At 45.1% G+C, this 26195-nt stretch overlaps 1 protein-coding gene across 1 annotated transcript in view; it reads right to left on the bottom strand.

The window, feature by feature from the left end:
- The window catches only part of CNTN4 (contactin 4), a 515944-nt gene that overhangs the window by 34275 nt on the left and 455474 nt on the right, over positions 1–26195 (bottom strand). Inside the window, exon 12 of the mRNA XM_006897086.1 lies at positions 923–1098. Within this exon, the coding sequence (XP_006897148.1) occupies positions 923–1098 (176 nt within the window). The remainder of the gene's footprint in view (positions 1–922; positions 1099–26195) is intronic.

A 26195-nucleotide genomic window follows, 5' to 3' on the forward strand; every position in this document is an offset into this window, starting at 1 on the left:
AAACATTCTCAAAGTTGTTTTCTTACTCAGCTTCTATGGTCTGTGGAAGGACAGCTATGAGGAGGTGTGATCTGTCTGCCCCTCCATGTCCTCATTTTCCTAGTGGGCTGAACAGTTAACCTGCAGGGTATTTGTGAGGCTGACAGAGAAGGTCTGCCCAGAGTGACTACTCATTTCAAGTCTCCATTGTTTCTGGCTACCGTCTAGTCAATTCCTCAGGACGGTGCTGGCGAAGACCCCAAGGACCCCAGGGACTGCCAGAAAGAACAAACGAATCTTGGCGAAGTGCAACCAGGATGCTCTTTGGAGGCAAGGATAGTAAGACTTTTTCTCATATACTTTGGGCAATATGCCAGGAAAGGCCAGTCTTTGGAAAAGAACACCGTGCTGGGGAAAGGCGAGGGTCAGTAAAAGAGAAAGGGCCCTCAATGAGATGGACGGGCACAGCGATTGTAACTCACACATGGCAGGGTATTACGTATCAAGAAGGTGGGCAGAACAGGGCAAATTTTAGCTGTGTTGTTCATACCATGCTCATGCGTTGCAGCTGGCTTGATGGCACCTAACAACAGCTGCTTCCCACTCACAGGCACCCCATGCATACATGGTAGAACAGCCCCTCAGCGCTTTCAAGGCCAAGGCCTTTCTGAAGCACATCTCCAGGTCTTTGATCCAAAGTATCACCGTGTGTCTTCTGTTAGCAGTCCACTGCTTAAAAATGTCACCACCCAGAGGCTATTGCTTCGTAATGAGTACATTTACCATAGGAAAAAGAGTGGGAATCACCAGAGAGTTCCTTGAAATAAGGTGCTCGAACAAATGATAAAATATTAGATTTCTTTTCAAATTAAACAAGTTATGTGTTTCAAAAAGTCCAGCTGCATTTTGTGTTTCCTGTGGTTTCTATGATATTGGTACTTACCCCTCCAACTCTTTCAAAATGGTCACCATCTTTGTCGAAGTCTATCAGATGTCCATTAAATGTCCAGGTGAACACGATGTCCAGTGAGTTATCATGTGTCACCTGGCAGGGAAGAACAATACTCTCTCCAACAGTGACATCCATACTGGAAGGGGGTACCATTACCCTAGTTGGATCTGGAAAGCAAACATACAACAGAACAACAGAAAGAAGGAAGCCATGAGCTTCTGTGGAAATGAAAGCAGAATCGCAGAGCTGGAGGCAGTGTTCATCTTCCTGACGCAGTGACCACTAAACCTTTGCCCTCTGAGGAACACACTCAGGCCAGGCTGTCATTTTTAATATGAAAAGATGGAAACACTTGTTATGTGACCCTTTCAGAGCAACAGAACTCCACTGGCCAGTCTCAGAGGCTCTCAGATAGAGATCTCTCAGCCCATCTACAATGAAGGTGCCTCCTCCTATCACATTCTCAGCTCTCTCTAGAAAGCAGCATTTCAGCTGAGTGGGTGCGCACACACACACGCGCACCCCCCCCCATGTTCATATGAATTTGTTGCTTTCATTAGAGGACATTTAAAAAATTCAGAAAACTAAAACAAGCAAATTACAATCAAAAACCTCTCTAACAGAAACTCTATGTTCGTTTTGGTTTAATATTTTCCCAAACTTTTTGATGCTTGAGAGATATTTTTCAGTTCTCTTCTTTCACACTGATGAAAACTTACTAGATATACACACTGTGTGGTCTCCCCCTCTACACACCGTGGTGGTGGTGGTGGTGTTAGGTGCCGTCAAGTATGAGTCATAGCAGATTTACAGTTAACAAATCCTTTACAAACTTCATAAAGTTAAGGTTCTAGTTTTAGCCATTCTGAAGCTATTAGGCATTTTAGCAAATGTCAATATATAATTTTAAATAATACTGTAAAGAAAGAATATCAATGATGAAATTAAATAACCAGAAATAGAAATAAGATAATATAAATATAAATATAAATATAAATATAAATATAAATATAAATATAAATATAAATATATTCTTCTTTAGAATAAGGGCTATGACTTAAAAAAATCATCCTTTACATTATGTTTTTCACTTAGATGGGCTTGATTAGTAAGATAGTTGATAATTCCTACAACGACCATTAACAAGGGACTTCTAGTGGCCTAGTGGGTATGGAATTGCACTGCCAACCCAAAGTCACGAGAGGCTCCAAAGCAGAAAGAGGGACGCTCTCCTCCTGTTCGATTTACTGCCTCTGAAAACCCATTGCAAGGTCAGTTATAGGTTGTTTCTGACTTGATGATAAAATTATATAAAACTATGATAAAATTAATTTCTCCTTACAAGACCACTCACTTGTGACAATTATGTTATAGGAGCACTAAAAATAGTCTTGGAGAGGGTGAAGCCAGAGTGCTCCTTGGAGGCAAAGATGGTAAGGCTTAACCTCACATACTTTGGGCTTGTTGCTAGGAGGGGCTATTCCTTGGAGAAGGACATGATGTTGGGAAGGGTGGAGGGTCAGCAAAGAAGAGAAAGACCTTGACCATGTGGATTGACAGTGACTGCTGCAATGGGCTGTAATGTGTCAAGAAGCGTGAAGATGGCACAGAATAGATTAGGATCTGTTGTTTATAGTGTTGCTATGAGTCATACTTGATTTGCTGGAACCTAACAAAAACAACAACAATAAGATAATCAGTACAGCTCATCCACACACACATTATTTGTAAAACAAATCCAGGGGCATAATATAAGTATTTTCACTATTATGTGTCGCCAGCAAACAGTAGTTCAGTGCAGAATGAAGTCCCAGAAAGAGAAACACAGCCTTGGGATACGGGTAGTTCCAGGAAGTCCCACTACAAGAGTAATAAAGTTATTGCCTTAGAGAGGACGCAAGTAGCAAGCATTTTATTTAGTGTAACTCTAAGCTCACACATCAAACTTCCGAGTGCAGTGCCAAATGTCCAGATAGTGTCCCTTAGAAACGTCTCACTGGCATTTGTCTCCTAAAACAACCAGACGCTGATCCCTTCATGTACACGTAGGGACCTGGGACAGAGTTTTAGTATTGCTGAACTCTGCTGCCTGTGAACAAGGACTAGAGGGGTTCTGAACACTCAGGGCTTTGCTGGTCCAGCTGCAGCGCCAACAGTGCTGATTCGTGAACTTAACACATGTTCTGCATCGTGAATCAATGTAAGAATCAATGCAAAGCAAGTCAGGCCCTGGACACACACCAGAGAGGTCTCCTTGGGACTCCAGAAGATTAAACTAAAGTGGTTCAAAACCTCATTAGCTACTTGATTTTCTCAAATTATAGGTTTGTTCCGTACTCCTGTGTTCTATGATGTGAATTCTGATGCTTTGACTTAATTAATTTCCTTAAATTTGAATACAAACACTGTACACAAACAAGCAGATGGCTCTCTGCAAAACAAAACTGTCTCCCTTCCTTTGGTTTTAATTCATCAAGATTACGAAGAACCTGTATTTACGACTTCTGTTCTGAAGAGTCGCTCGGGCTATTGTTCTGGGCACAGAACTCTCCAAGGCAATTAGAACTCGAGATGTGAACTGATGGCTGGATCTGGATGTAATTAAATAGGAACAACAAGCACGGTAAACAACCTCTCAGACTTCCCACTCATGGCTGGTTCACACCACGAAGAATGACACATCCAGAGTGCTGAGCCTGTATATATTTTCCAAGAGCTTAACCATCCAAGAGTTACAAAAGAGACTTTACTTTCCATAGTGCGTGTTTTCTATCGTGCATACATGACAAGAGAAACTCCCTTCTTTCGTCTAGAGAGCATAACAATTGTGAGGGGGAAAGGTAGCTATTAACAGACCCGTTAGTAATCAGACTGGCAAGAGGATGCAGGTATTATAACATTACTCACGTCATAGTCTCTTCCACCTCTTACTGTTGGTTCAAAGTCTTTCTGATTTACTGCTTTTATTATCAGTAAAAACAAATGTCTATGGGCCCACAGAGTAAGAATTCCAGTCTGTGCTGCTTTCTCTACATCTGCTTGACTCTGCTTCAGGTTATAACTTCTTTACCTTTCAGTCAGAGTGACCCTGTATTTATTTGGTGCCAACTGGGATGTTATTTAATATGTTGTAGTCATTGTCACTCATGGAATGGACACATAGCTTTGTTAGCCATTTTCTTCACAGACATGATTTTGATGGTGCCTTACAATACGGTTCTTTCTTCTTTTTTTATATCATTGTTTTAAAAGGCAGAATTTTTTAAAAGTGGTATTCTTTCAAGGTGTAGAGCTCAGCAAAGAGCTGACAGCTCAGCCCCAGTGAGACAATGGTGTCTACAAAGAGTCTAGTTTATGAATTGCTGAACGCCACAACAGAGACTGCGGATTAATGATCACAACAAACTTGGAGGTCGCATCTCGAGGGATAAACTTCAGCACACGAGAATTAATACTAGATTTTACAGAAACAATACAATCAATGACTTGATCAGCAATATTTATCAATGCTTTATGAAGAACTCATCTAAAAGGAATACTGCAAACATCAGGTCAGAGAACTAGGGACCAGGGTGAGCTTGAGCTGCGGCCGTAAGTGTAAGGTGACAGTTACTAGGGCTGAACACAGCTCCACTGGAGAAAACCAGCAGCCACAAGCCTCAGCTGGGGGAGACTGGATGAGCAGCTTACTGGAAAGACGCGAGCACATGAGTGTGAGCAGGTCCACGTGGCTTCCACGGGAAGTGAACACAACGTGAGGATTAGTAATGACGGGGGCCGTTCCAATACAGAGGGTAACAGCACGGCTGCATTTTCCATTAGTCAGACCACAGTTTATGAGGAACACCACCTAAATTTTGCTGCTGCACCTGTGTGAGTGGTTGCTGATGAGGTGGCCCTATCTTATGGTGACCCCATGCGGGTCCAGTGCAGCTGCCTCCTAGGGCTTCCAATGTGACCTTTCCACAGCACACCACTAGACCTATCTTCCAAGATGTCTCTGGGGGGGTTTGAACTCCCAACCTTTCAGCTAGTGGTTGAATGTTTAAATGTTGGTGTCACCAGAAGGGTCTAGGTTAGACAAAGGTTTAATGAATCTCTGAGAGTGGCATCCACTTTCTAAATAACATGCCTCCGGAAACACTATGAACTCTGATAAATGTCGATACTTGTAGAAGGGCTTCACAGGGTTGCTATGAGTCATGCTCGACTAAAAGGCAATCAACAACAACAAAAGCTAAAGCAGCTGAGATAGTTAACACATGGATGAAGTGGAAGCAGGCAGGATGGGAGTCTTCCTACATCTGAAGGGTTTTAGGCAGAAGATTCTGTATTTCCCTAAATTAGAAAGCAAGGGTGAACTGCAACAGGTAGTTTCCCATGAGAGAAGAGCCTGTAGAGGGCTATCTCAGGTGAAAAGAAGTCCCCCTTTCTAGAAGCATCTGAGCAGATGCAGGCGCCACCTATGTGCGGCAAGATCCCCGAGAGCATGGTCAGACCGGACTGAGAATCCATCATCTCTGAGAAGAGCACGGAACCCAAGGCTGTTTCCTCCCTGCTCCCTCCCCGGCTTTTCCTGACCACTGTACCCAGCTTCCATTGACTCCAGACTCAGCATGAGTCTTCCCTTTCACAGAACCCGTCAGCTTTAACTCTCTGTTCTAGTTTTTACACATGAAGCCTGGGCAGTCAGGGATTGAACTGTGTCCTCCCAAAATCGGTGTCAATTTGACTGACCTATGATTGTTCAGGGTAAATTTGGTACTGATGATGCCTAACATAGTGAAAAGCCATCAGATGTAAGATAAAGGGTGGGCTTTGCAGCTTGGAATTGTTGCTCTGGGATCTGTTGTCCCTTTATGTACAATGGATGGAAATCTTGTCTGATCCATCCTTAATCTCAGCACAATCCAATGTAGAGGAGTTTCCCTTATGTGTGGTTCATGACACTTTCATAATACAAAAAATAAGAGAGAAGTGAGCAGAAAGAGATACCTACCCCACCAAGAAGGAAGAGATGGAGTGGTGGACAGGAGAGGCAGAGTGGGGGAGCAGGGAGGAAAGGCAGAATGGGGGTGTGGACAGGAGAGGCAGCGAGGAGAGGCAGAGTGGGGGAGTAGTGTGTCTTTTGAACTCAAGACTGTTGGAAATCGTGGTTCAGAAGATGTTAACACATATGGGGATCTCCAAGGAAATCTTGGCCCAGAGACGCTTAAAAGAGACAAAGAACAGCCTTCAAAACTGTGATCTAACAGAGAATGCCTTCTCCTAGAGAACTACCTCAGCTTCCTACAGCCAGCCTCCCAGACTGGGGGAGGATATAGGTTTGTCAAAGCCACCCACCCTTGGTACCTCTTTTCTAGCAGCACAAGATAACGGAGACAGTGCAAGTGAGGAACACAATTTCCTCTCCATCACATCGCTGTCCTTGTTATAAGGTCCATGCTATCAGGTATCACATTCATAAATCTCCGATGCCGAGCTCTGTCCTGTTGTCATGTGCCATTGAGTTGGAACTGACCCACAGCTGACCACTGAGTTCTGAGAGGCTGCAAATTGAATAGGAGGAGATTGCCTATCTTTCTGATGCAGAGCAGCTGGTGGATTTGAACCACTTACCTTTGTGTTGGCAGTGAAATTCCTTACCAGTATGCTACACTTTTCTCCCTGCCCAGCCCTCCCCGCTCTCTATGCAATGGCTCTCAGTGTGGGTTTGTTGGTGTGTCCTCAGGCCCAGATTCGGATAAGGCAAAGCCGGCAGGACGCTGCTGAAGTTCACAAAGTTCTCCTCGGGGTTGATGCTGAATTGGTTTATCCCATGAACCCTGGTAAGGAGGCCGTGTTAGTGTCCACTCGGCTTCTTCACCTTGTATTTGCTGTAGCTCTCCTAACCACCGATCAGAATTCTGTGAGGAAATTCTCTGTTTACACCAAGTCACATGGTTTCTTCTTTTATCAGCTGGGTTCAAATAGCCACTGTATGATTAAACAATCCTGCCATCATTTATTCTGAGAACCAACTTGCCTTATTTTTAACTTTCAAGCTGACTCTTCTGTCCTTTTGACACATACCATTCACTGGCTAATTCCGTCGTCTCTGACCCAATAATATGTTCTCAGTTTATCGTCAAAATTTCTCTGCAACATCCCTACAGTCCTCTCTCTCCCTCCAGGGATCCCTTGTTCCTTTAAGTGGAGAACGGTTTTGAGAAACTCATCCGTGGACAGAGAGGATAATCATGGCTGCTGAGGGCTCTAAATACAGACTCACATACCCAACAGGCTGGGGAGAGTTTCTCTGTCTCTCATGCACAATACAAATATATACATAATTTCTATACCTTATCCTAAAAAAATTTGTTTGTTGTTGTTCTTGTCATTAGATGCCGTCAAAGAAGAGTGCAACTCATAGCTACTCTCTGAGAACAGCTCTGCACCTGGCCCTCCCCTGGACCCCGTCCCACTCTGCGAGCTTGGAGCCCACTCTGAGAGTCACTGCTTCAATCCATCTCCTTTGAGAATCTTCTTCTCTTTTGTTGATCACCTTTCCCAGCGGGACATATTTTTTCCAAGGACTGGTTCTTCCTGTTCGCATGTCCAAAGTAACCACAAGGAGACAAAATTTCACCGTTCTTGCCTCTAAGGAGCAACCTGATTGCACTCCTGCTCAGACAGACTGGACTTACTCACTACTTTGGCAGCAACTTTCTCAAGTACGTAACTGAAAGCACCAACTCTTCTTTATTATTATTATTAATGTCAAGGAACACTTGCAGAAATTTTGGATTTCCATTCACTCATTGTTGCACTTTTCTCCGCTCCCCCCACCCCCATTCGCTCTTCTCTTTGAAAAGTAAAAGAAAAATTCCTTCATTGGTATTCAATCCCTCTGCCCCCTGCACTCCCCCACCGCCACCCCTAGTATACTCCACTCTGCAACCTTTATTCTGGACTCTTATGATAATCATAATACCCTATAATATATAGTTTTTAAACTGTTCTCTCCCTCATCTGTTTCAGTGCAGTATACATATAATTCATCCAGTTTTCCTCATTTTTACCCCAAACCTGATGTCAGTGGCACTATGCAGTGTTTATCTTTTTGTGACTGAGATATTTCACTCAGCATAATGTCCTCCAGGGTCATCCATTTTGAATAATATTGCATGAGTTCCTTGTTTTTCAATGCAGTGTAGTATTCCATTGCGTGAATATACCAGAGTTTCTACCAACTCTTCTTTTATTATCCCTACTCACTGTTTTACTTTCAGACAAATAGGAAGCAACTGCAAAGAAGGCTTGCGTTACACACATCTTAAACGGACATTCTTGTTCTCTAGAACTTTGGGAAGCCCCTGACAGCAGATTTTCCCAGGACAACACATGCTTTTATTTCCTGACTGCTGTTACCATGAATGTTGATTGTGGAACTAAGTGAAATGAAATTGTTGACAACTTCAACCTTTTCTCCATCTGTCATGATGTTCACTGTTGGTCCATTGGTGAGGATTTTTGTTTTCTTGATGTGGAAAAGCAAGTCATATCGAGGGCTGTATTCTTTGATCTTCTGTAGCAAGTGTCTCAAGTTATCTTCACTTTATGAAACCAAAGGTTTGTCATGTGCATAATGCCTGTTGTTGGTGAGTCTTCCTCTTACAGTGGTGTCACACTGGTCTTCAAATAGTAAAACTTGTCTAAGTCTTTGCTCTACACACATACTGAACGGGTATACAGAAAGATCATACAATGTTTCCTTGTTCTGTTCAGACAACAGTGTCTTAGTCTCTCTAGAAGCTTCAAGTAAGTGCTCTGGGATTCCCATTCTTCTCAATATTAGCCGTAATTCATCATGACCCACAGAGTCAAATGCCTTTGCATATCAGTAAAACACAAAGAAATATCTTTCTTTTATTCTGACATCTGACACCAGCAATGATGTTCTTTCCTCATGCCATGGCCTCCTCTGAAAACAGTTTCAATTTTTTCCAGTTCCATGTCAAGGTACCGCTCCAGCCATTTGTTAAAAATCTCCAGAAAAATCTTACTTATATGTGATATTAATATTATTTGCTAAAAATCCATATTCTGTTGGATCACCTTTTTGGGAATGGGAACAAATATGGATTTCTTCAAGGTCAGGGAGTTGTCTTCCAAATTTCTTGGCATAGTCTATTGAGAGAATCCAGGGCTGCATCTGTTTGTTGAAACTCGTCAGTAGTCTTCCATCAATTCTGGAAGCCTCTTTGCTAATGCCTTCAGTGTAGGTTGGATTTCCTCCTTATTACCGGTTCCTGATCATATGCTGTTTCTTGGAAAGGCTCTGTGTCAACCAATTCTTTTTGGTATGGTGACTCTGTATTTATTCCATCTTCTTTTCATGGTTCCTGCATCATTCAAGATTTTGCCTGTAGAATATTTCAGTTATTGCAACATAAGGCTTGCTTGGTAAATATTTTTGTCCAGTGTAGTTAACCTCCAGTCATTTTTACTCTGACAATCTCAAACGAATGAACTAAAAGATATCTAGTATATGAACCAAGAATTTCATCTATATCCTAGATTTCTTCCCCCTCAATACAGTGATGATGTTTCTAATAATTTCCAAATATGTTAAATACAACATCTTTGAACATGAAAACTACCTGTGATTTTCCCATTTTAAGAAAAGTAAAATATTAATGAGATACCTTTAGTCTATAGGGATTATTCCTGCAGTTATAAGAGGAGAAGTCTATAATCTGAGACAAATATCTAGAAATAACAGGAACAAATAAATGATACATGTTACTTGTTAGCTAAAGATGTTTTGAAAATTTTTTTAGTAAAAACTTAAGCTTTGATTGCAAGTAATTTCTGAAGAGATGTGATTAAGCGCAGGTTTGAATGTGTGAGTCGTACATTTCACACTCAGTTGACTGCCTATCGCTGGAATAAGGCATTACTTAAGACGGCATTTAGTTTTTAAAGACCAGCTCATTGTTAATTAGAAGAAAAAGGGTGAATGTTCTAGTTAGTCTCCTCTGTTAGTGCACTTCTGAGTCTCTGGCTGGTACAGACAGCTGAGTGGCTACTCTCTAAGAGGTTGGCAGTTCAAACCCACTAGGAGGCCCTTTGGCAAAGTGATTTGCTTCTGAGAGGAAGCTCCTTGCCTTCTGAAGCCCCCGGAGCTCGGCCTTACTCTGTATAAACGGTGTCACCAGGAGTCGGACGGGCTCAAGACACCAGTTTGCTGATTACATTAGGGATCTCCTCTGAAGGTCTGGCCAGCGAGTTGTTCTGCCAATCCAAAGGCTAGTTAGTGGTTTGAGTCCACTAGATGCTTGCTCTGAACGAGAAAGATGGGTGATCGATTCTTGTGCAATTAACTACCTCTGAAATCCCTCTGGAGCGTAAACTCTGAGTTGGCTCTGAATTCATGAGTGAGTTGTGAGTGATCAAAATAAACAAAATCCAGCAGATTTCAGTTTGCCTTCTTTTCTCTCAAGATACTTTTCAGAAATGTGTTGCTTCTGTGAGAGAGTTAGGCGGGAAAGAGAAGTGGGAGTTATCCTGGAAAAATCTACACAATATTTACTACCTACATACTCCACACTATGTGCTTTCCAGATTGTTCCGGCGTGCCTCCTTTTCCAGGTGGGGATTATTTCTTGGATTTGTCCTTTCTCTCGTGGTGGCATCTTCAAGGATGTGGCATTTTTGTTTGGAACTTCATTTCACATGTGAGTGCTATTCTCTGTTCTGAGCACTCCTCCCTCTTCTGTGACGGTAAGGACGTCCTTTTAAGAGGATCAGCAGAAAGAGTAGGACTCAGTGAGATGGACTCACGGGGCCCACACAACAGGCTTGAGAATGTCAACAACCAAAGGACGACACAGGAGCGGGCAGCATCCCTCAGCTGCACCCAAGGGAGCTGGGACCTGGAACTCACCGGGTGCCACCGTAGAGCAAAGGCTTTAGAATGAGTGTGTGAGGAATGTGCCTGCAGATGGACACTCAGGGGCACACACACCACCCTGGAATGTAGCAGCCAGTTTTCTGTCTACCTGTTTGGTTTGGCAGCTCACTGTGACCACAAACGAACTTCCTTTTAAGCTCTCAGTTGTGGGGAGACTCCCTCTTTCTCCCTCCTGGTCCATGGTACAAAGCCTAGATGCAGCCTTGACTTTAGACAGGAGCTAAGACGCCAAAGTGTCCTCTCAAAAAGGAAAACTATTCTGTGCGCCATCATCCACCAAGTATCAGAACTCCACATACTTGGATGTTTGTTTTCAAGTCTCCATTTTGGTTCTAATTATTACTTCTTTGGAACTCTTCTGGCTGCGTGGTTTCTTTTAGACATCTTTTCATTAAGATTTGTTTTCCACCGAACAGCTGTGTCTGTGAATTGAGAATTTTTAGAACACACACACACACACACACGCTTTTTTCTCAACAGCTTCCTTGTGTCGTGCTTCTTGCCGTGTTCACACAATTAAAATGTGACCCGTTGTGTGAAGACGGGAAAGGGAACAAGCTGGAAAAACAAAGAAGCAATACTTTTATCTTGTTGGAAGACAAAGCAATCTGCCCTTTTTAAGCTGGTGGAAACAACACAGTCAATGGCGTAAGGCATGTCCACGACCTGAGGTTTTTAATTGACTCATGCCAAGAAGCACAACCCTCCAGTATTGTGACCTGGTCCTTTGAACAACTTGTGCAAGTTGACAAATGACAACAAAACATAACACAAGGTAAATTCTGACCCTGGTCAGATCGAGCTCAAACGGAAACCCTCTGTGAAGCAATTTACAAACTGCTCAGATGCCGAATGCTTACTGATCTATTTCAAGGACTGGCCCAAGAAAACCCCTGAGCAGAGCTGTTTAATAGGCTTGACTGCCACGAACAGAAACTGTTAGGCACAGCCGATTGAGGGTGGCCGGGCGCAGGAACTGAGGAGACAGCTTCCAAGTGATGATCAAAGTTACTGGATTTACCTGGCTGAGATCTGTATGGTGGCGTCACTTGGTAGGTGTGCCATAATGAAATAACTCGGAGACAGCTCTGGTTACACGCAAATTCTCCAAGTTGCTTATATTAATAAGGACTTAAAAAAAACACACCCCAATTTGTAATTTGTGTTAAAATCATCTTTTGTCAACCTCTTGGGCCTTCTTCCTTCCTGTCACCAGGGAGCGCCAGCCGCCTAGTTTGGACCTGGGCCGTGTTTCAGCAGCTCAGGTCTTCAGCGAGGATGGCTTCTCAAACGCTAAGAATTTCCACAGGTGTCTAAGCTTCAACCATGAATAAAGACGTTCCTTAATAATAACAGGGGTGCTAAATTTATCGCTCACATTTTCATTTTGTAGCTTTCTTTCAAAATTAGGACTTAAGAGAAAAGCTCATTTGAAAAGCCTATTGGAAATATCTTCTCAATGACAGATTGAATAAATCATATCTTCAAGCCAAGCTATAATTAAAATTAGTCTGTGGTGTTGCTTTGACTGGGATGCGAGATGAAAAAGAATGATAAATGGGAACCACTGGTATCTGCTACCTGTGGAGAAAAATTTTCATCAAATAATAATTACAATTCTGTTTTAGGAGTTCATACAGGCCTGAATCTTTTAGCAACTATGCATGAGCAACTCTTCCTATGACTCACGGGCCAACATGGTCCCTGAGAAATCGGAATAACATCAGTGAAGAAAATAAACTTCACCAGAGACAACAAGTAACAATGGTGTGATGAGGTCCTTGTGTTACGGGATCTGGTGAGTAACTGGGTTGCATCGATAAAAGCAGGTCAAAGAATAGTCACCGAAAGAATAGAAGCAATGCAACGTGCACCTTGAGGCCAAAGCTCCGAATTCCCCGAGAGGATGCTGTCCACAGCTGCAGCTCCTGGGCCCTGCCGGTCACACCCTGCCCTGTGGGCCTGGGTGAGGGTGAGCGCTCTGGACAGCAGGTGGCGCTGACGCCTCAGCAGAAGGACCCAGGTCCACCTCTGCGGCTCCTGCTCCTGCCAGCAATTCTCTGCATGTTTTCAAATTCCTTGGCGTTGGGCCTCTGCATCTTCCCAAAGATGCAAGGATTCTCATGCTCAAAAGCAATATTCCTTTGTTTGTGGACAGATCTGAGGAAAGGTCATGGGGTTGTGCAGAGCTTACACACAGGGAGTGACTGTGGGATTATCAGTTCTCCTCCCATTATTTAATGATTTCCAAAGCTCTCTGCAAAACATTATCAAACAATGCCCCACGCCCTCCACACCTCAGTCTCTGAGGGTCACTATACAACAGCTTGTTTGGCTGGCTTGTCTGCAATTCTGTGTTTCCCAAAAACTGTTCAGAACAAAACAAACAAACAAAACTATTCGGAACAGAGAACACACTATCAACCTTACACAACCACCACCACCACCACCACCACCAGAAAGCCTTTTAAATTAGGTATCAACTCAACTCGGGGCCATCGAGTTAGAACCAAGCACCCTGAGCCACACCTGGGTTTTCAGAGGCCGTAAATCACACGGAAGGAGATCGTCCGTGCTTCTGCCTCGGGCACCTGATGGAGTCAAACTGCCTGCCTTTGGGTTGGCAGCACAACAACAACAGCCAAACATGCTCCAAAGAATTCCGTGTTTATACCTGATCTATGCAGTTTATAATGAAGGTGAAGGAGAATGGGAAAGCAGGAGAAATGAGTTAAAAACAGAGAAAGTGAGACGGAAACAGCAGAGAGAGAGTGGGTGAGACCTGACCCCACAAATACCTGGCAGGGCATTCTGGGGACCAGACAAATCCACAGGATGCAGACACAACCTTTCATAAGAACCAAAAGGTAGTCTTTGGTAGAACAACTTTCTCTGCGCTGGTTTTTAGGGTAGTAAAACAGCAAACCTTTGCTGGACTAGCGGCGTCGCTGAATACACTGTCATTTAGGTCTGAGGTGTCTCTTACTAGGAAATCCCAAACCCACTGCCATCAGGTCCGTCCTGACATGTAGCGACCCTGCTGGACAGTGCAGAGCTGCCCCATCGGAGTCTCACGGCTGCACGTCTCTACACAGACTGCTCTGTCGGCAGCTCACGGGTTTGTAGTGCTGACTTCTCAGCAGCGTGAGTGCTTAACTACTGCACCACTGGGCCTTCCTCCTTTGTATTGTATGACTTCTCCCTGGAAGGGGCTCAGAACGTATAATCTGTAAGCAAAAGGCCAGTGTCTCTCTCGTGGCTTGACCCCACCAGGGACTGCAGGAGAGAGCCACACAGTCTCCTCCCATCTGTGTCTAACAGGCGTGGAAACCCAGTCGAGGGTCCTTAGGAGTGAGAACTGCCTTGGAGACAAGGAAACTTCCCCCTCAGGGACGCCCAGAGCTTTAAGCAGCTCTGATGTGATGGAGTCCTCCATGCTCTCTCCTGTATGCATGCGTCCTCCATGAGGACAAAGTAGGAGCCCTGAGCCACTGGGGTTAAAGCTCTCTGCTCTTCACAGAAAGGTGGTTGGTTCAAAATCACCAGCCACTTCACAGGAGAAAGCTGTAACAGTCTGCTTCCATAGTATGGAACACAATGTATACCGAAATTCGTAAGCAAACCAATTAAATAAAAAAAAAAAATTCAAAACAACCCCCAAAAAACAACAGCTGTGGACACCCCTGGAGGAGTTCACCCTCTATTACAAGGTGGCTACTGTGACCTAGTGGTAAGAAGCTGCACTGCTACTCCAAAGTTACATGGTTTGAATTCACCAGCTGCTCTGTGGGAGTGAGATGGACATTTTCCTGTGTGGTATGGTGTTTCTGTTGCTGTTATGTGCTTGCTGTTCAGTTACCTGTGACTCACAGCGACCCTATGTACAACAGCTCTGAAGCCTGCCCTATCCTGAGCCAGTTTTACTGGTTCCAACACACCTAATTCCATTGCCCCAGTTATTCTGTCAATCCATCTCATCCGGGGTCTTCCTCTCCTGCACTGCCCCTCTACCCTTCCAAACATGACGCCCTTCTCCAAGGTCTGGTCCCTCTTGGCCATGTGCCCAAAGCATGAAAGATGGAGCTTCTAAATCCTTGTCTCCTAGGAGTAGCCTGATTTCACCCTCTTCAAGATAGACATGTTTGTGCTGGCGGTCCACAGTATGTTCAATACTCTTCTCCAGCACCACAACTCAAGGGCATCGATTCTTCTGTCAGCCTTTGTCACTGTCCAGCTTTCTGATGCATAGCATGTAATTGCAAAGACCATGCCTTGAATAAGGCAGACTTTAGTCTCTAGACTAACATCATTGCTTCTCAGCACTCTAGAGTGGTCCTGGACAGCAGCAGACTTTCCCAGTGTAATTCGTCTTTTGATTTCCTGACTGCAGGTGCCAGGAGTGCTGCCTATGGAGCCAATCAAGCTGAAATTATTAACAACCTCAATCTCTTCTCCATCCATCATTGTACTGCCAATTGGCCCCATGGTGAGAATCTTTGTTTTCTTACCGTTTAGCTTCAATCCATATTAAAGACTACAGTCCTTGACTTTCTGCAGGAAATGCTTCAGGTCTCATCAGTTTTGGCAAGTAAGGTTGTATCATCTGCATAGCACAATTCTGTTTGGTCTTCCTCCAGTCCTGATGCCATACTCCTCCTCATACAGTTCAGCCTCTCAAATGACCTGTTACTGCCCTGGAAACCCCACTGGAGGGTTTGCAATGAGTTGGTTCCAACCCAACACCACAAAACACCGACATGAGTTAATCAAGGTGGCAGCACTGGGTTGGCTTTGGTACAAGGATGAGGTGGCCTGGTGGCATGGAGGTTACGCAGCTGTTAACTGAAAGTCTGCAGTTCCGTGTGCGATAGGACCTGACTGGGGACCTGCCCCCCAGGAGGCAGTTCTTCTGTTTTATGTGGGGTTGCTATGAGTCAAAACAGACTAAACAGCACCTAGAGCCACCACCGTGAAGACAACGGGTGCCTACATTATAAGTGAAGACTTAGCATTATGGCTTGAAAATATCATGGAGTAAACAAAACACCCCCCAAACTCAAACTCATTGCCATCAAGTTGGAATCAATTCATAGATGACCTTCCATTAGATTTCAGAGGCCGTAAATCACGCAGGTGGACACTGCCCATCTATCTCCTGAGACGTCTGGCCTTTAGATTAGCAATGAAGCTTTCTACTGACCTGTGGGCATTAAGTACTGGTCAAGTATTGATCTATTAAAAAAAACACACACACAAAACAGATCAAACTATTGTTCAATTCGAGAATCATGTTGCTTGAATTAAAAAGCAAAAAACCCAAAGCTCAAAGGGGGTGTGTGGGTGTGTGTGTTCAAGTATCCATTTTCAATAAAATCTTTTGAACTTTATAGGAAATGGATTCACTTACTAGATTATCCACGAGACCCACTAGCTCACGTAGTATGTAAGACACTGAGTAAAGGCCTCAGTAAAGACTATCACAAATGTGTGTATTATTTGTCTTACTCTTTCAACATACTGACAGTGTGTGAGATTAAGTTATTTCTTAGGGAGAGGAAAATCTTTATTTTTTGTTGTTGTTGTTACGTGCCATCGAGTCACTTACAAGTCATAGTGATCCTATGTACAACAGCCCTAAACCCTGCTCTGTCCTGTGCCGATCTCACTGTCTCCGACACACTCACCCCCATTACCCCAGTCACTGAATCAATCCACCTCATAGAGGGTCTTCCTCTCCTGCGCTGTCCCTCCACCCTCCCAAGCATGACATCTCTCTCTAAGGACTGATCCCTCCTTGCAACATGCCCAAAGTATGTCAGAAGAAGCTTCAAATCCTTGCCTCCAAGGAGCAGCCTGGTTTAACCCTCTCTAGGACAAACCTGTTCGTTCTCTTAGCAGTCCATGGTATAGTCAATACTCTTCTCCAACACTGCAGATCAAAGGCATTAATTCTCCTTCTATCCTCCCTAGTCATCTTCCAGCTCTCTGACGCATAGTAAGTGATTGCAAAGACCATGGCCAGTATCAGCCTCACCTTAGTCTCCAGAGTAACACACCATTGCTCTTAAGTACTTTGGAGAGGTCCCTAACAATAGAGTTTCCCATCGCAATACATCCTATAATTTCCTGGCTGCTGGTGTCACAAATGTTGATTGTGGAGCCAAGCAAACGAAAGCTGTTTATCTTTATTTTTGAAATGCTTTAATAACATAGCAGCTCATGGTTAGCCCACATGTGTTACAGAGGAGCTGTGCTCCACTGGGTCTAAGTGGTTGACTCTCAGAAGTGGGATGGCTATCTTTCCTTTGGAGACACCTCAGCTGGCCTCACACCATCAGGCTTTCCCTTGCCAGCTGAGGTCATTAACTATTCATCCCACACTTACTGAAAGTAATAGCAAAATGAATAAAATTTAGTATCTGAAAACCTAGTTCTATGCTTATCATGTAGACCTTAGCAGACATGTTCATGAAGGAGGTAGGTGCTACCCTGAGCTCCAGTTTTCTCATCTGAAATTTGAAAGTGATGGTATTTGGCATCTTAGATAATTACAGTGTTCAAAACAGGTTATAGGATTTAATATGCTTCAGAAATCACAAAGCACTATACAAGTGAAAGAGACTGATAGTACTGTTACTGTTGACACCCAAGAATTGAATTGATTTGGTGGCAAGAAGGAAGAGGGACCCTTATTTCGAAGGTAAGAAGATGGCAATCTCAGGTAAGCAGTTCCTTGTAGCGACAGTGCCAAGCCAGCTACTGGCTGCTTCATAAAAGCCAGTGAAGATGACAAAGTAATTTCTGGTTTAAGCATGAATGCTCAAGGGTTTTACGTTCAATTGCCAGATGCTGCAAGCTAGCAGCTAAATCCAAAGACATCAGAGACACTTCACATACCAACAGGATCCTGGCTGCCCTGCCAGAGGACCGTGAAAACGTGCGTTCCCAAGGAGAGGCTGCTTCAGGGCACGGAACTGAGGACACTGATGAGAAAGGGGCAAGTTAGGAAGACCCAGTATATCACAGACCGGAAAACACGACGGGAAATGCCGCAGCTGCAGGAGCCCTGTTGGTGCAGTGGAGAGCGTACCTGCCTGCCACCCAGAAGGTGGGTGGTTTGAACCCCAAGCTCCTCTGCTGTAGAAGGATGGGGTAGTCTGTGTACACAAGGATGATAGCCTTGGATGGACTCCCGGGCAGTTCTACTCTGTCCTGGAGTCACCACGGATCAGGACAGACTTGATGACAGTGGCCATGGCTCTCGCTGGGTTACTGTGCGGATGGATTGAAGGGCTGGGTGGCAGATGTGGTACCACGCTTTTTCTAATCACAGTGAAGACCGTTTATGATGCTTCCTTTCATTAGTTTTTGGAAATCCAGGAGTCCTTTATCTTTCAATAGACTTGGGGGGGTGTTTTACAGAATTTGTTGAAATATTTATCTTTATTACTCAACCGTGTAGATAATGTCACTCACCTCATTGCCGGTGAATCAGAGCAAAGCAGACCGTCAGGGGGTTTGGAGGCTGTGGATGTCACTGGAGGAGACTGTCCGCCCCCCCTGCTCTCGCTGGTGGACCCCTCTTGTGGGTTAAGAGAACCACTACGACAGGCTTGGCCACCAGAGTCCCCCCGATGAGCAGACTGCAAGGTCCCTTCAGAGCCTTGGTCGAATTGTGATGCCCTCACTGTGGCCACCAGCAGAATCGCATAATGTCACCGTCATTGTCATTGTCATGACTGCATTTCTGTATGTTGTGTCCTTAAACCGTGCTGCGCTCACTGTGTCAAGGGATGTCACCAACGTATAAACACGAGGGCAGAGCCTGGCTGTCCTGTTCAGCAGGAGTTCCTTGAACAAGCACAGTGTCTGGATCCAGGCTCAGTGACACTGGAGGATGCAGGCACCATCATCACCTCCACTTGGCTGGCGGTGAAAACGAGGCTCCACTCCGGAGGCTGGGCCAGGCGTCCTAGGCCACGGGCCGGGAGAACCAGGACTCACCCGTGGGCCTGCTCACTCCACGCCCCTCGGGTGGCTGACTTCAGGGCCCTGAACACTAGCTCACTCGGATGGACACCTCTGGGTGGCTGCCAGTGTTGAGGCAGAAGTGAGCTCTGTCTAATTCTTTTTATTCTGACAGATTGTGACACGGTGTGTTGGAATCAAGGCATGAGAAGGAGAAGGGAGGAGTGGGAATCCATGGAGCCTGTTGTGAGGAGGTAAGAAACGGTCCAAGGGATGGACAGCAGGCAGCAGCTCTGGGAGGGAACCATCAGACTCCTCATCGGATGTCCCCATACGAGGGCCTAGCTCTGTGGATGGAGCTGAGCCCTGCACGCGAAGGCTAAGCTTAAGAAGAGGCCGATTGTGTACCAATGAGGGAGTTGTTCTTTTGCTTTTCAAGGAGAGGAGCAAAATGGGGTGGGGGTGGGGAGAAGGGTGCAACAATGAATGAATGGAATTCCAAAATCTTTGTAGATGTTCATTGAAATGAAAAATAAAGAAATTAATTAATTAAAAAAAACAGCAAAAAAATAATAAATAAAAATGTAAGAGTAAAAAAAAAAAGAGGCTAAAGACACTTTAAGAAGACCTCAGGGTATTTCTTCGGTTGATGATTTGATGATAATCTGAGGGTCCCATCTTCAGTTTATTCTGTTTCCACAGCACTAGGGCACCTGGATTCCGTGAGTAGTTTAAATTCTGCTGCACCTTTGCTCTCCTTACTTTTAGTCAGGATCCTGCTATACAATCTTTGCTCAAAATAGTCAACGTACATTCTCCCTGAAGTACAAATCCAAGCTGAAAACTGTTTTCTGGACTTTGGTAACGAGAAGGTTCAGGTTCCAGACAGAAATCTACTCTTAAGGGTGCAGGTTGTTAAGCAACTGAGTTTGAGATCCGACATGTATGAGTCAAACCTTCGCTCTCCCTGTCTGTTTTCAGTGGACTGTGATGCATAGGTTACTTGACGTGGGGGAACTGCTATTGTTAGGAGCTGTCGAGTGTGCCTCAGAGTGGCCCTCTGGACAAAAGATATGGACCCAACCTAACATGCACATCACATCCCCTCTTCTGCATGTACAGTGCACGGGCCTGGACTGCATCCCCACGCTGCACAGCCCTTTCTTTCTTTCTTCCTCCCTCCCTCCCTCCCTCCCTCCCTCCTTCCCTCTGTGCTTTCTCCCTCTGTAACCGGAACCCACCGCCCTCAGTGGCTCTTAATAAATTCTTCTGTATTCACATGTTTTAAGAGCAGAAAGTTTCTAAGAAAAATAATTTCATCAAACAATCTAGATATTGGAGGAAGAGGAGGTAAAAATCTCACTATAAAATGAAGTCCATGAAAATCTCCAAAGAAATACGGGGTCTCTGAGTCATAACCGAAATCTGGCCCCAGTTGACAAGGAAGCTGGAGGAAATCTATAGCTACAGAAATGGATGAGATGCTGGAAACCATGCTCTGGGAACGGCAGGTCTCTGAGGAAGTGATGCCCACACAAAGCACGGCTCTGCCAGAGCAGCGAACAGACAGACACACAGCCAAGCAGCACAGGCCTGCTCGCGCAGGAGGCCAAGGAGCCGAGTGTGAAGATGGTCCTCAGAATGACATCAAGTCAGGGGGGTCTCATGCTGGTACCGTCCAATCCCAGAACCTCCACTAGCTCTCTGGACATCATCAGACACTGTGAGAAATGCTGAAGACAGGACAGTGTGACCCTGAGCTGGGAAGATTAATAACCGGTGAATAACCAAGCCAGCTCGCTGATAGTTAGCTATGCAGAGTTCTACAGCGATCTTAATGGGTTAGCCGAGGAGTTTATGGGGCACAGACAAAGTATACTTCACCGAGGGACGCAGAAGGGCTGAACAAAGCACAGCTGAGACTGTCTCTGGCTTTAAAGCATGGAATCTTCGTAAGCCTTTGTTTTTGTCTCTTGTCTTCTGTTTTATAATTCCTCAGAGGCTGGAAATCACACAAGGACTAAAGATTGCTTTGGAAGCATCAGCACAAATGCCTTTATACACGGTAAGCCTGTTCCCTGCGCGGGGTCCCCCAGGGGAACTGCTGGACTCTGAACAAGTAATACCCGCACTCGCAGAGGGGGGGGGTCCCACCGTGTCCACCGGCGAGTCCCTCTTCAACAGGACTCGGTTGATTTACCAGTAACGGACAGATGCACATTCTGCCACAGAAGTCACCTCGTGCGCTAACGTGACTCTGGGGTCCTCAGCTTAGGTGCTGCGTGGCACGCACATTCGATCACAGGCTCAGTGTAAGTGGTCTTGGGTATACAGACAACTAGGATGGGCAGAGAGCAGACTCTGAGGACACACAAGGTCTTTCTTTACCAGGACCTGCCCCTAAGCATGTCACAGGCTGTATGTGCTGCCATTAGGTGCTGGTGAACAGCGGATCTGAACCTTGCCAGTCCTGGGCCATGCTCAGTCTTCACTCTAGTCACCACGTCCGTCCACCTCGCTGAGGGTCTTTCTTTCTCTGACTTTCTACTTCTGTCAGCAGGACGTCTTTTTCCAAGGACTGGCCTCTCCTGACCGCATGCCCAACTTCGGTTTCACCATCCCCGCCTCTAAGAAGCAACCTGGTAGTATTTCTTCCAAAATAGACTTGTTTAAGGATTTTGGGGATTTGTTGTTGTTGTTTTTGCAGTCCATGGTATACTACAATACTCTTTGCCAACATCACAATTCAAAAGCCTCAATACAGTGAGCTCTGGTGCCCTAGTGGCAAGAAGCTGCACTGCAATCCCACAGGTGCATGGTTTGAATCTACCAGATGCTGTGCTGGAGAAGGAGGGACAATCTCCTCCTGTACGAGTCAGATACGATTTGAGGGTGTACACACACACACACACACACACACACACACACACACACACAAATAATTAAAAATTAAAAAACCTTCAATCCTTTTTGAGTCTTATTCATTGTCCAACTATTACATGCGTAAGAGATAACTGAAAATTATACGGCTTTTGAAAGTACTATTTGGCTATCACAGTTGTCTAAAATATAAATGACCTCCTGGGAAGATTTTACAAAGAGTAGCAAAGTAGTAAAAATTGGAGGGAGGGTGTAAAGGAAAGGGGAAAGATCTAGCGGGACCTGAAAGACAGGGTGGACATAGTCCAGAGGGAATTAATTTTATCAAACACAATGTACTGTGTGTGAATCTTTATATGAAACATGATGTCAGCGAAGGAAAGTGTGAAACACATACACACAAATGCACTATGTACATGAATGAAATACAATGCATGTGAGTCCTTATATGCACACTAATAAAAAACTGAAGTTGAAAAAAATGTTAATCGCTGTTGTTGTCATGTGCTGTTGAGTCGCCTGTGACTCATAGCGACCCTGTGTACAACAGTGCTAAACCCTGCTCTATCCTGTGCCAATCTTACTGTCTCTGACATGCCAACCCCATGGGGGAAAAAAAAAGTTGTAATCTTGATTCTGGGTCAGTCATTGGGTTAGCTGTTTTGCATAAACAATCTCATTTTCTCTTCTTAATAACCTGGTTAGTGTTCTGGGAACCCTTTCAGAACCCTTTTAACTAGAATAAGAGTTGTTTGTCTTATGAAGCTCTAATCATGTCAGGAAAAGGGCAAACGCTTCCACAGTTGGGGACACTGGCGTGTTGGTCCTGCTGTCTGTTCCTGCCATCTGCCTGCCACACAAGAACTCATGCGCATGGGCCCCAGGTCTGTAGAGTGCGCTAAGAGCTGATGATTCAATAGCCAAGAAGGTCAAAGCCTCGTGGCTTGTGGGCTGGCATGCTTCTGCTGGCACGTGATGCTACCCTACTTTGGATAATGCTGCCTCGGTAGAGAAGAATCAGAGTAGCCCAGTCAGGAGGCAGCATTCCCATCTTACCCGGACACCCCTCAAGCTTAGAGAGGTCAGGGGTGAAGTCAGGCTCTGAATGGAGTTGCAAAGCTCATCTGGAGAAGCCCAACAGTGTGCATATTTCCATCTTCATGTATCATATTTCATGAGTTGAGCATATTGTCAATCTCTACAGAAATTTTGACTGTTATTTCCATGTAAATTCTGCTTTTTAAAGAACCAGCTGTTCATTTAGTCTTAAAAAATTCAACTTTGATTTGTTTTCTTTGGAGGCTCCACGCTGAATAAAATGCTTCATGACAGAGAGCTGGTTCTGTCACCTGATGTTCCAGGAGATCAGCATTTACCTGCCTGACTCACCACAGCTTCTGAGCAATATATGGGCTTCAGTTATTAGCATTTTCTCCAATCCGACAACACGAACGGACCAGAACTGTCCAGACTTGTGAGATTATCTGCCCCAGGAACAACCACCTCCCAACTCCTTGTAGGTGCTGTTATCTCAAAGACATTCCTATTCTGGCACGCTGACATGCCACTGCAGTTAGACTGTCGCTCCATCTTCTCCTCCGCACTCACTGCTGTATCGACACACACAAACAAACTAGTCATTTACTAGGCACACACTAGTCCTGTACATAGGGAGCTCTGGTGGCCCTGGGTTAAGAACCTGCGCTCCAATCCCAAAGGCACATGGTTTGAATTCACCAGCTGCTCTCCAGGAGAAGGGTGAGCAATCTCCTCCCATGTGGTTTACTGCCTCTGAAAACCTGCTGGGGGGTCAAATAGGAGTCAGTTCTCTCAGACACAACAACCGTCATATGTTTATAGTCAAATCACAGCTCTGGTGATCTCTTAGGTAAGGAGGTGCACTGCAAGCCAAAGGTGGGAAGATCAAAACCACCAGAGGCTTCCATGGGCGAAAGATGAAGAATCTTCTCCCAACCCACTAAAGTGGCATCCACTTCCTAAACAACATGCCTCTGGAAACTCTATGACCTTTGATAAATGTCCATAGTTGTAAGAGGGGCTTCAGGCCTTTTGTTCATAGGGTTGCTATGAGTAGTGCTCGACTTGAAGGCAGTCACCACCACCACCACCACCACAAAAACCCACTAAAGAATCAACTCTGAGTCTACTTGTAGGTGATGGCATTGAGGGTTTTTAAAGAGTCATATACTAGTCATATGTGATGGTGGTGGTTGTGTACCGTTGAGTTGAAACAAACTCATAGCTGACCTCTGAGTGGGTTTTCAGAAGCTTTAAATCGCACAGAAGGAGACTGCCCATCCTTCCCTCATGGAGAAGCTGGTGGATTCAAACCTCGTGCCCTTGGGACTGCAGCACTGAGTCTCACCACTAGGCCACCAGAGCGCCCTTGGTATGTATAACTGTATTTATAGTAGGGAGATGATCCATGTGGGTACTCTCTCTAACAGGGCATCAGCCTGAAACCAGACGTACACTGTTACTAACCTGACACGCCAGTCTGCCGACTACATTTCAACAAGGGCTAGTTCCTTTCCTAGGAGCTTTCAATTAAAACAGGTTATCAACACCCTTCAGGCCAGACATTACAGGGAACCACAGGCAGAGCCACGTGACACCTTTTGTAGCGGATTGATTAAAATGAACCGATATCCATCTTTCCCAGCACAGAATAATCCGCGGAAATGATGGCAAACTTCCAGAGAAGGTGAATCAGATACGTGAGAAATCCTATCTGCTCTTGATCAAGCACAACTCACTCAGGATCAGCTCCAGGGCCCGGCGGCTCCCACCAGGGCCTCCGGCAGACCTAGTTCAGGGTCAGCAGAGAGCCGTTTGTCAAAGGCTGGTCGGGAGACGACGCGCTGCAGGCCGGAGCCGTCTGCTTGCTGAGAGCATTGATTTGTGGCTTCATAACACATGCACAATGGTAAACAACATAAACGGATGGGGTAGACAGAAAGTGAAGATTTACCTGGTTCTGAGAAGAGAGGAACTGATCCCTGTGATCTCAGGGCTGCTGTAAAAACACCTCCGGATGTGGGGACCGCTTTAGGGGATCAGAGTTAGACACGCTGCTAAGCTCTGGAGGCAGTCAAGGGAGGAGACTGGGCATGGGGCACTGCAAAGGGAGAGGTCCAGCTGTCGTTTGCAAGGTCCTGGCAAGTCAGAATCCACAGGTGTCACACAAGTGAACTGCCACACAGGGTTTCCTTGGCCTTGATCTCAGGACACACAGATCCCTGAAGCTGTATTTTGAAAGGTGGAGGGTCAGTGAAAGAGAGGAAGCTCCTCACTGAGACAATGAGACTGACTTTGGCCATGGGCTCAAGCGGGTCAGAGATGATGATGAGTGTGGTACAAGATTGGATCATTCAGATCTGTTGCTCACAGGGTCCTTCGGAGCCATGCTTGACTCAATGGCACTTAACATGAACAACAATCCTCACGGAGGAAGCACTCGTGGCTTAGTGGTAAGGAAATGAGCTGCCAACCTGAAGGTATACGGTTCGAATCCCCCAGCAGCTCCTTGAGAAAGAAGGGAAGTGCCCTTCCATGTGACTGGCTGCTTCTGAAAGTCCACTGGAGGGTCAGGAAAGAGTTAGTTGCAACTCGATAACATGTAACAACATCTTCATGGAAGATGTTTGCCAGGCCTTTCCTCTGAGGCATCACTGGGTGCATTCAAGCTGCCACCTGTTAGGTTAGTAGCCAATCACAGACAGCCTTCCTCCAGCTCACAACACTCCCCATATGCAGACATTTAAGAAAAAGTAGGTCATATCTGCCCGTTTCCCATGACTCACAAGCTACCTAACCCAGCATGCTACCTACCCACTGTTTCATTATTTCACCTTCTCTTTCTTTTTTTTATTTTTTGCTAAAACTGAACTATATCCCTCTCTGCCTGGCAGGGAGTCCGTGAATATAAGTTAGCCAAGGGAAAGAGCTATTTTGTCTATAATTTATGACTTTTTCTTTAGACTCAGAACTTTCCCCAAGCAGAACGGTGCATTAATGATTTCTGCGGGAAGAAGGGGCTCTGATTTTCTGGAGCTGAAGGCTCAGCCCAGGCTCAGTCACTCAAATGCAGGAGCTCAAATCAATTAGAAATATTCATGAAAATGAAGGAATTGGCTTCCAAGTCTTTTAGACCATGGTCTCAGTGCATGAAGCTGTACTCTCTGCCTGTGTCTTTGGCAGTTGATGGAGACCTGAAGCCATGAGCTGAGAAAGCACCTGTTTTAAAAGACAGGACTAATTTGTTTCCTGGCGAAGGGTGACAACCTGCTTCAGTTTGTTCCAGATTTCTCAAAGATAATGATTTGTGTTTTCTTGTCCCAATTAAGCACTGGCTGCTCCCGAGAGGACCACGTCCACTTAGATAAGCCAGAGTCTCTTTCCTTGCCAACCTCTGGGACTTGATACGGGGCTTGTCCACAG

The sequence above is a fragment of the Elephantulus edwardii genome, unplaced genomic scaffold (assembly GCF_000299155.1).
Source record: "Elephantulus edwardii isolate Elephantulus edwardi_28Jun2011 unplaced genomic scaffold, EleEdw1.0 scaffold00200, whole genome shotgun sequence".
In the NCBI taxonomy this organism is placed as follows: domain Eukaryota; kingdom Metazoa; phylum Chordata; class Mammalia; order Macroscelidea; family Macroscelididae; genus Elephantulus; species Elephantulus edwardii.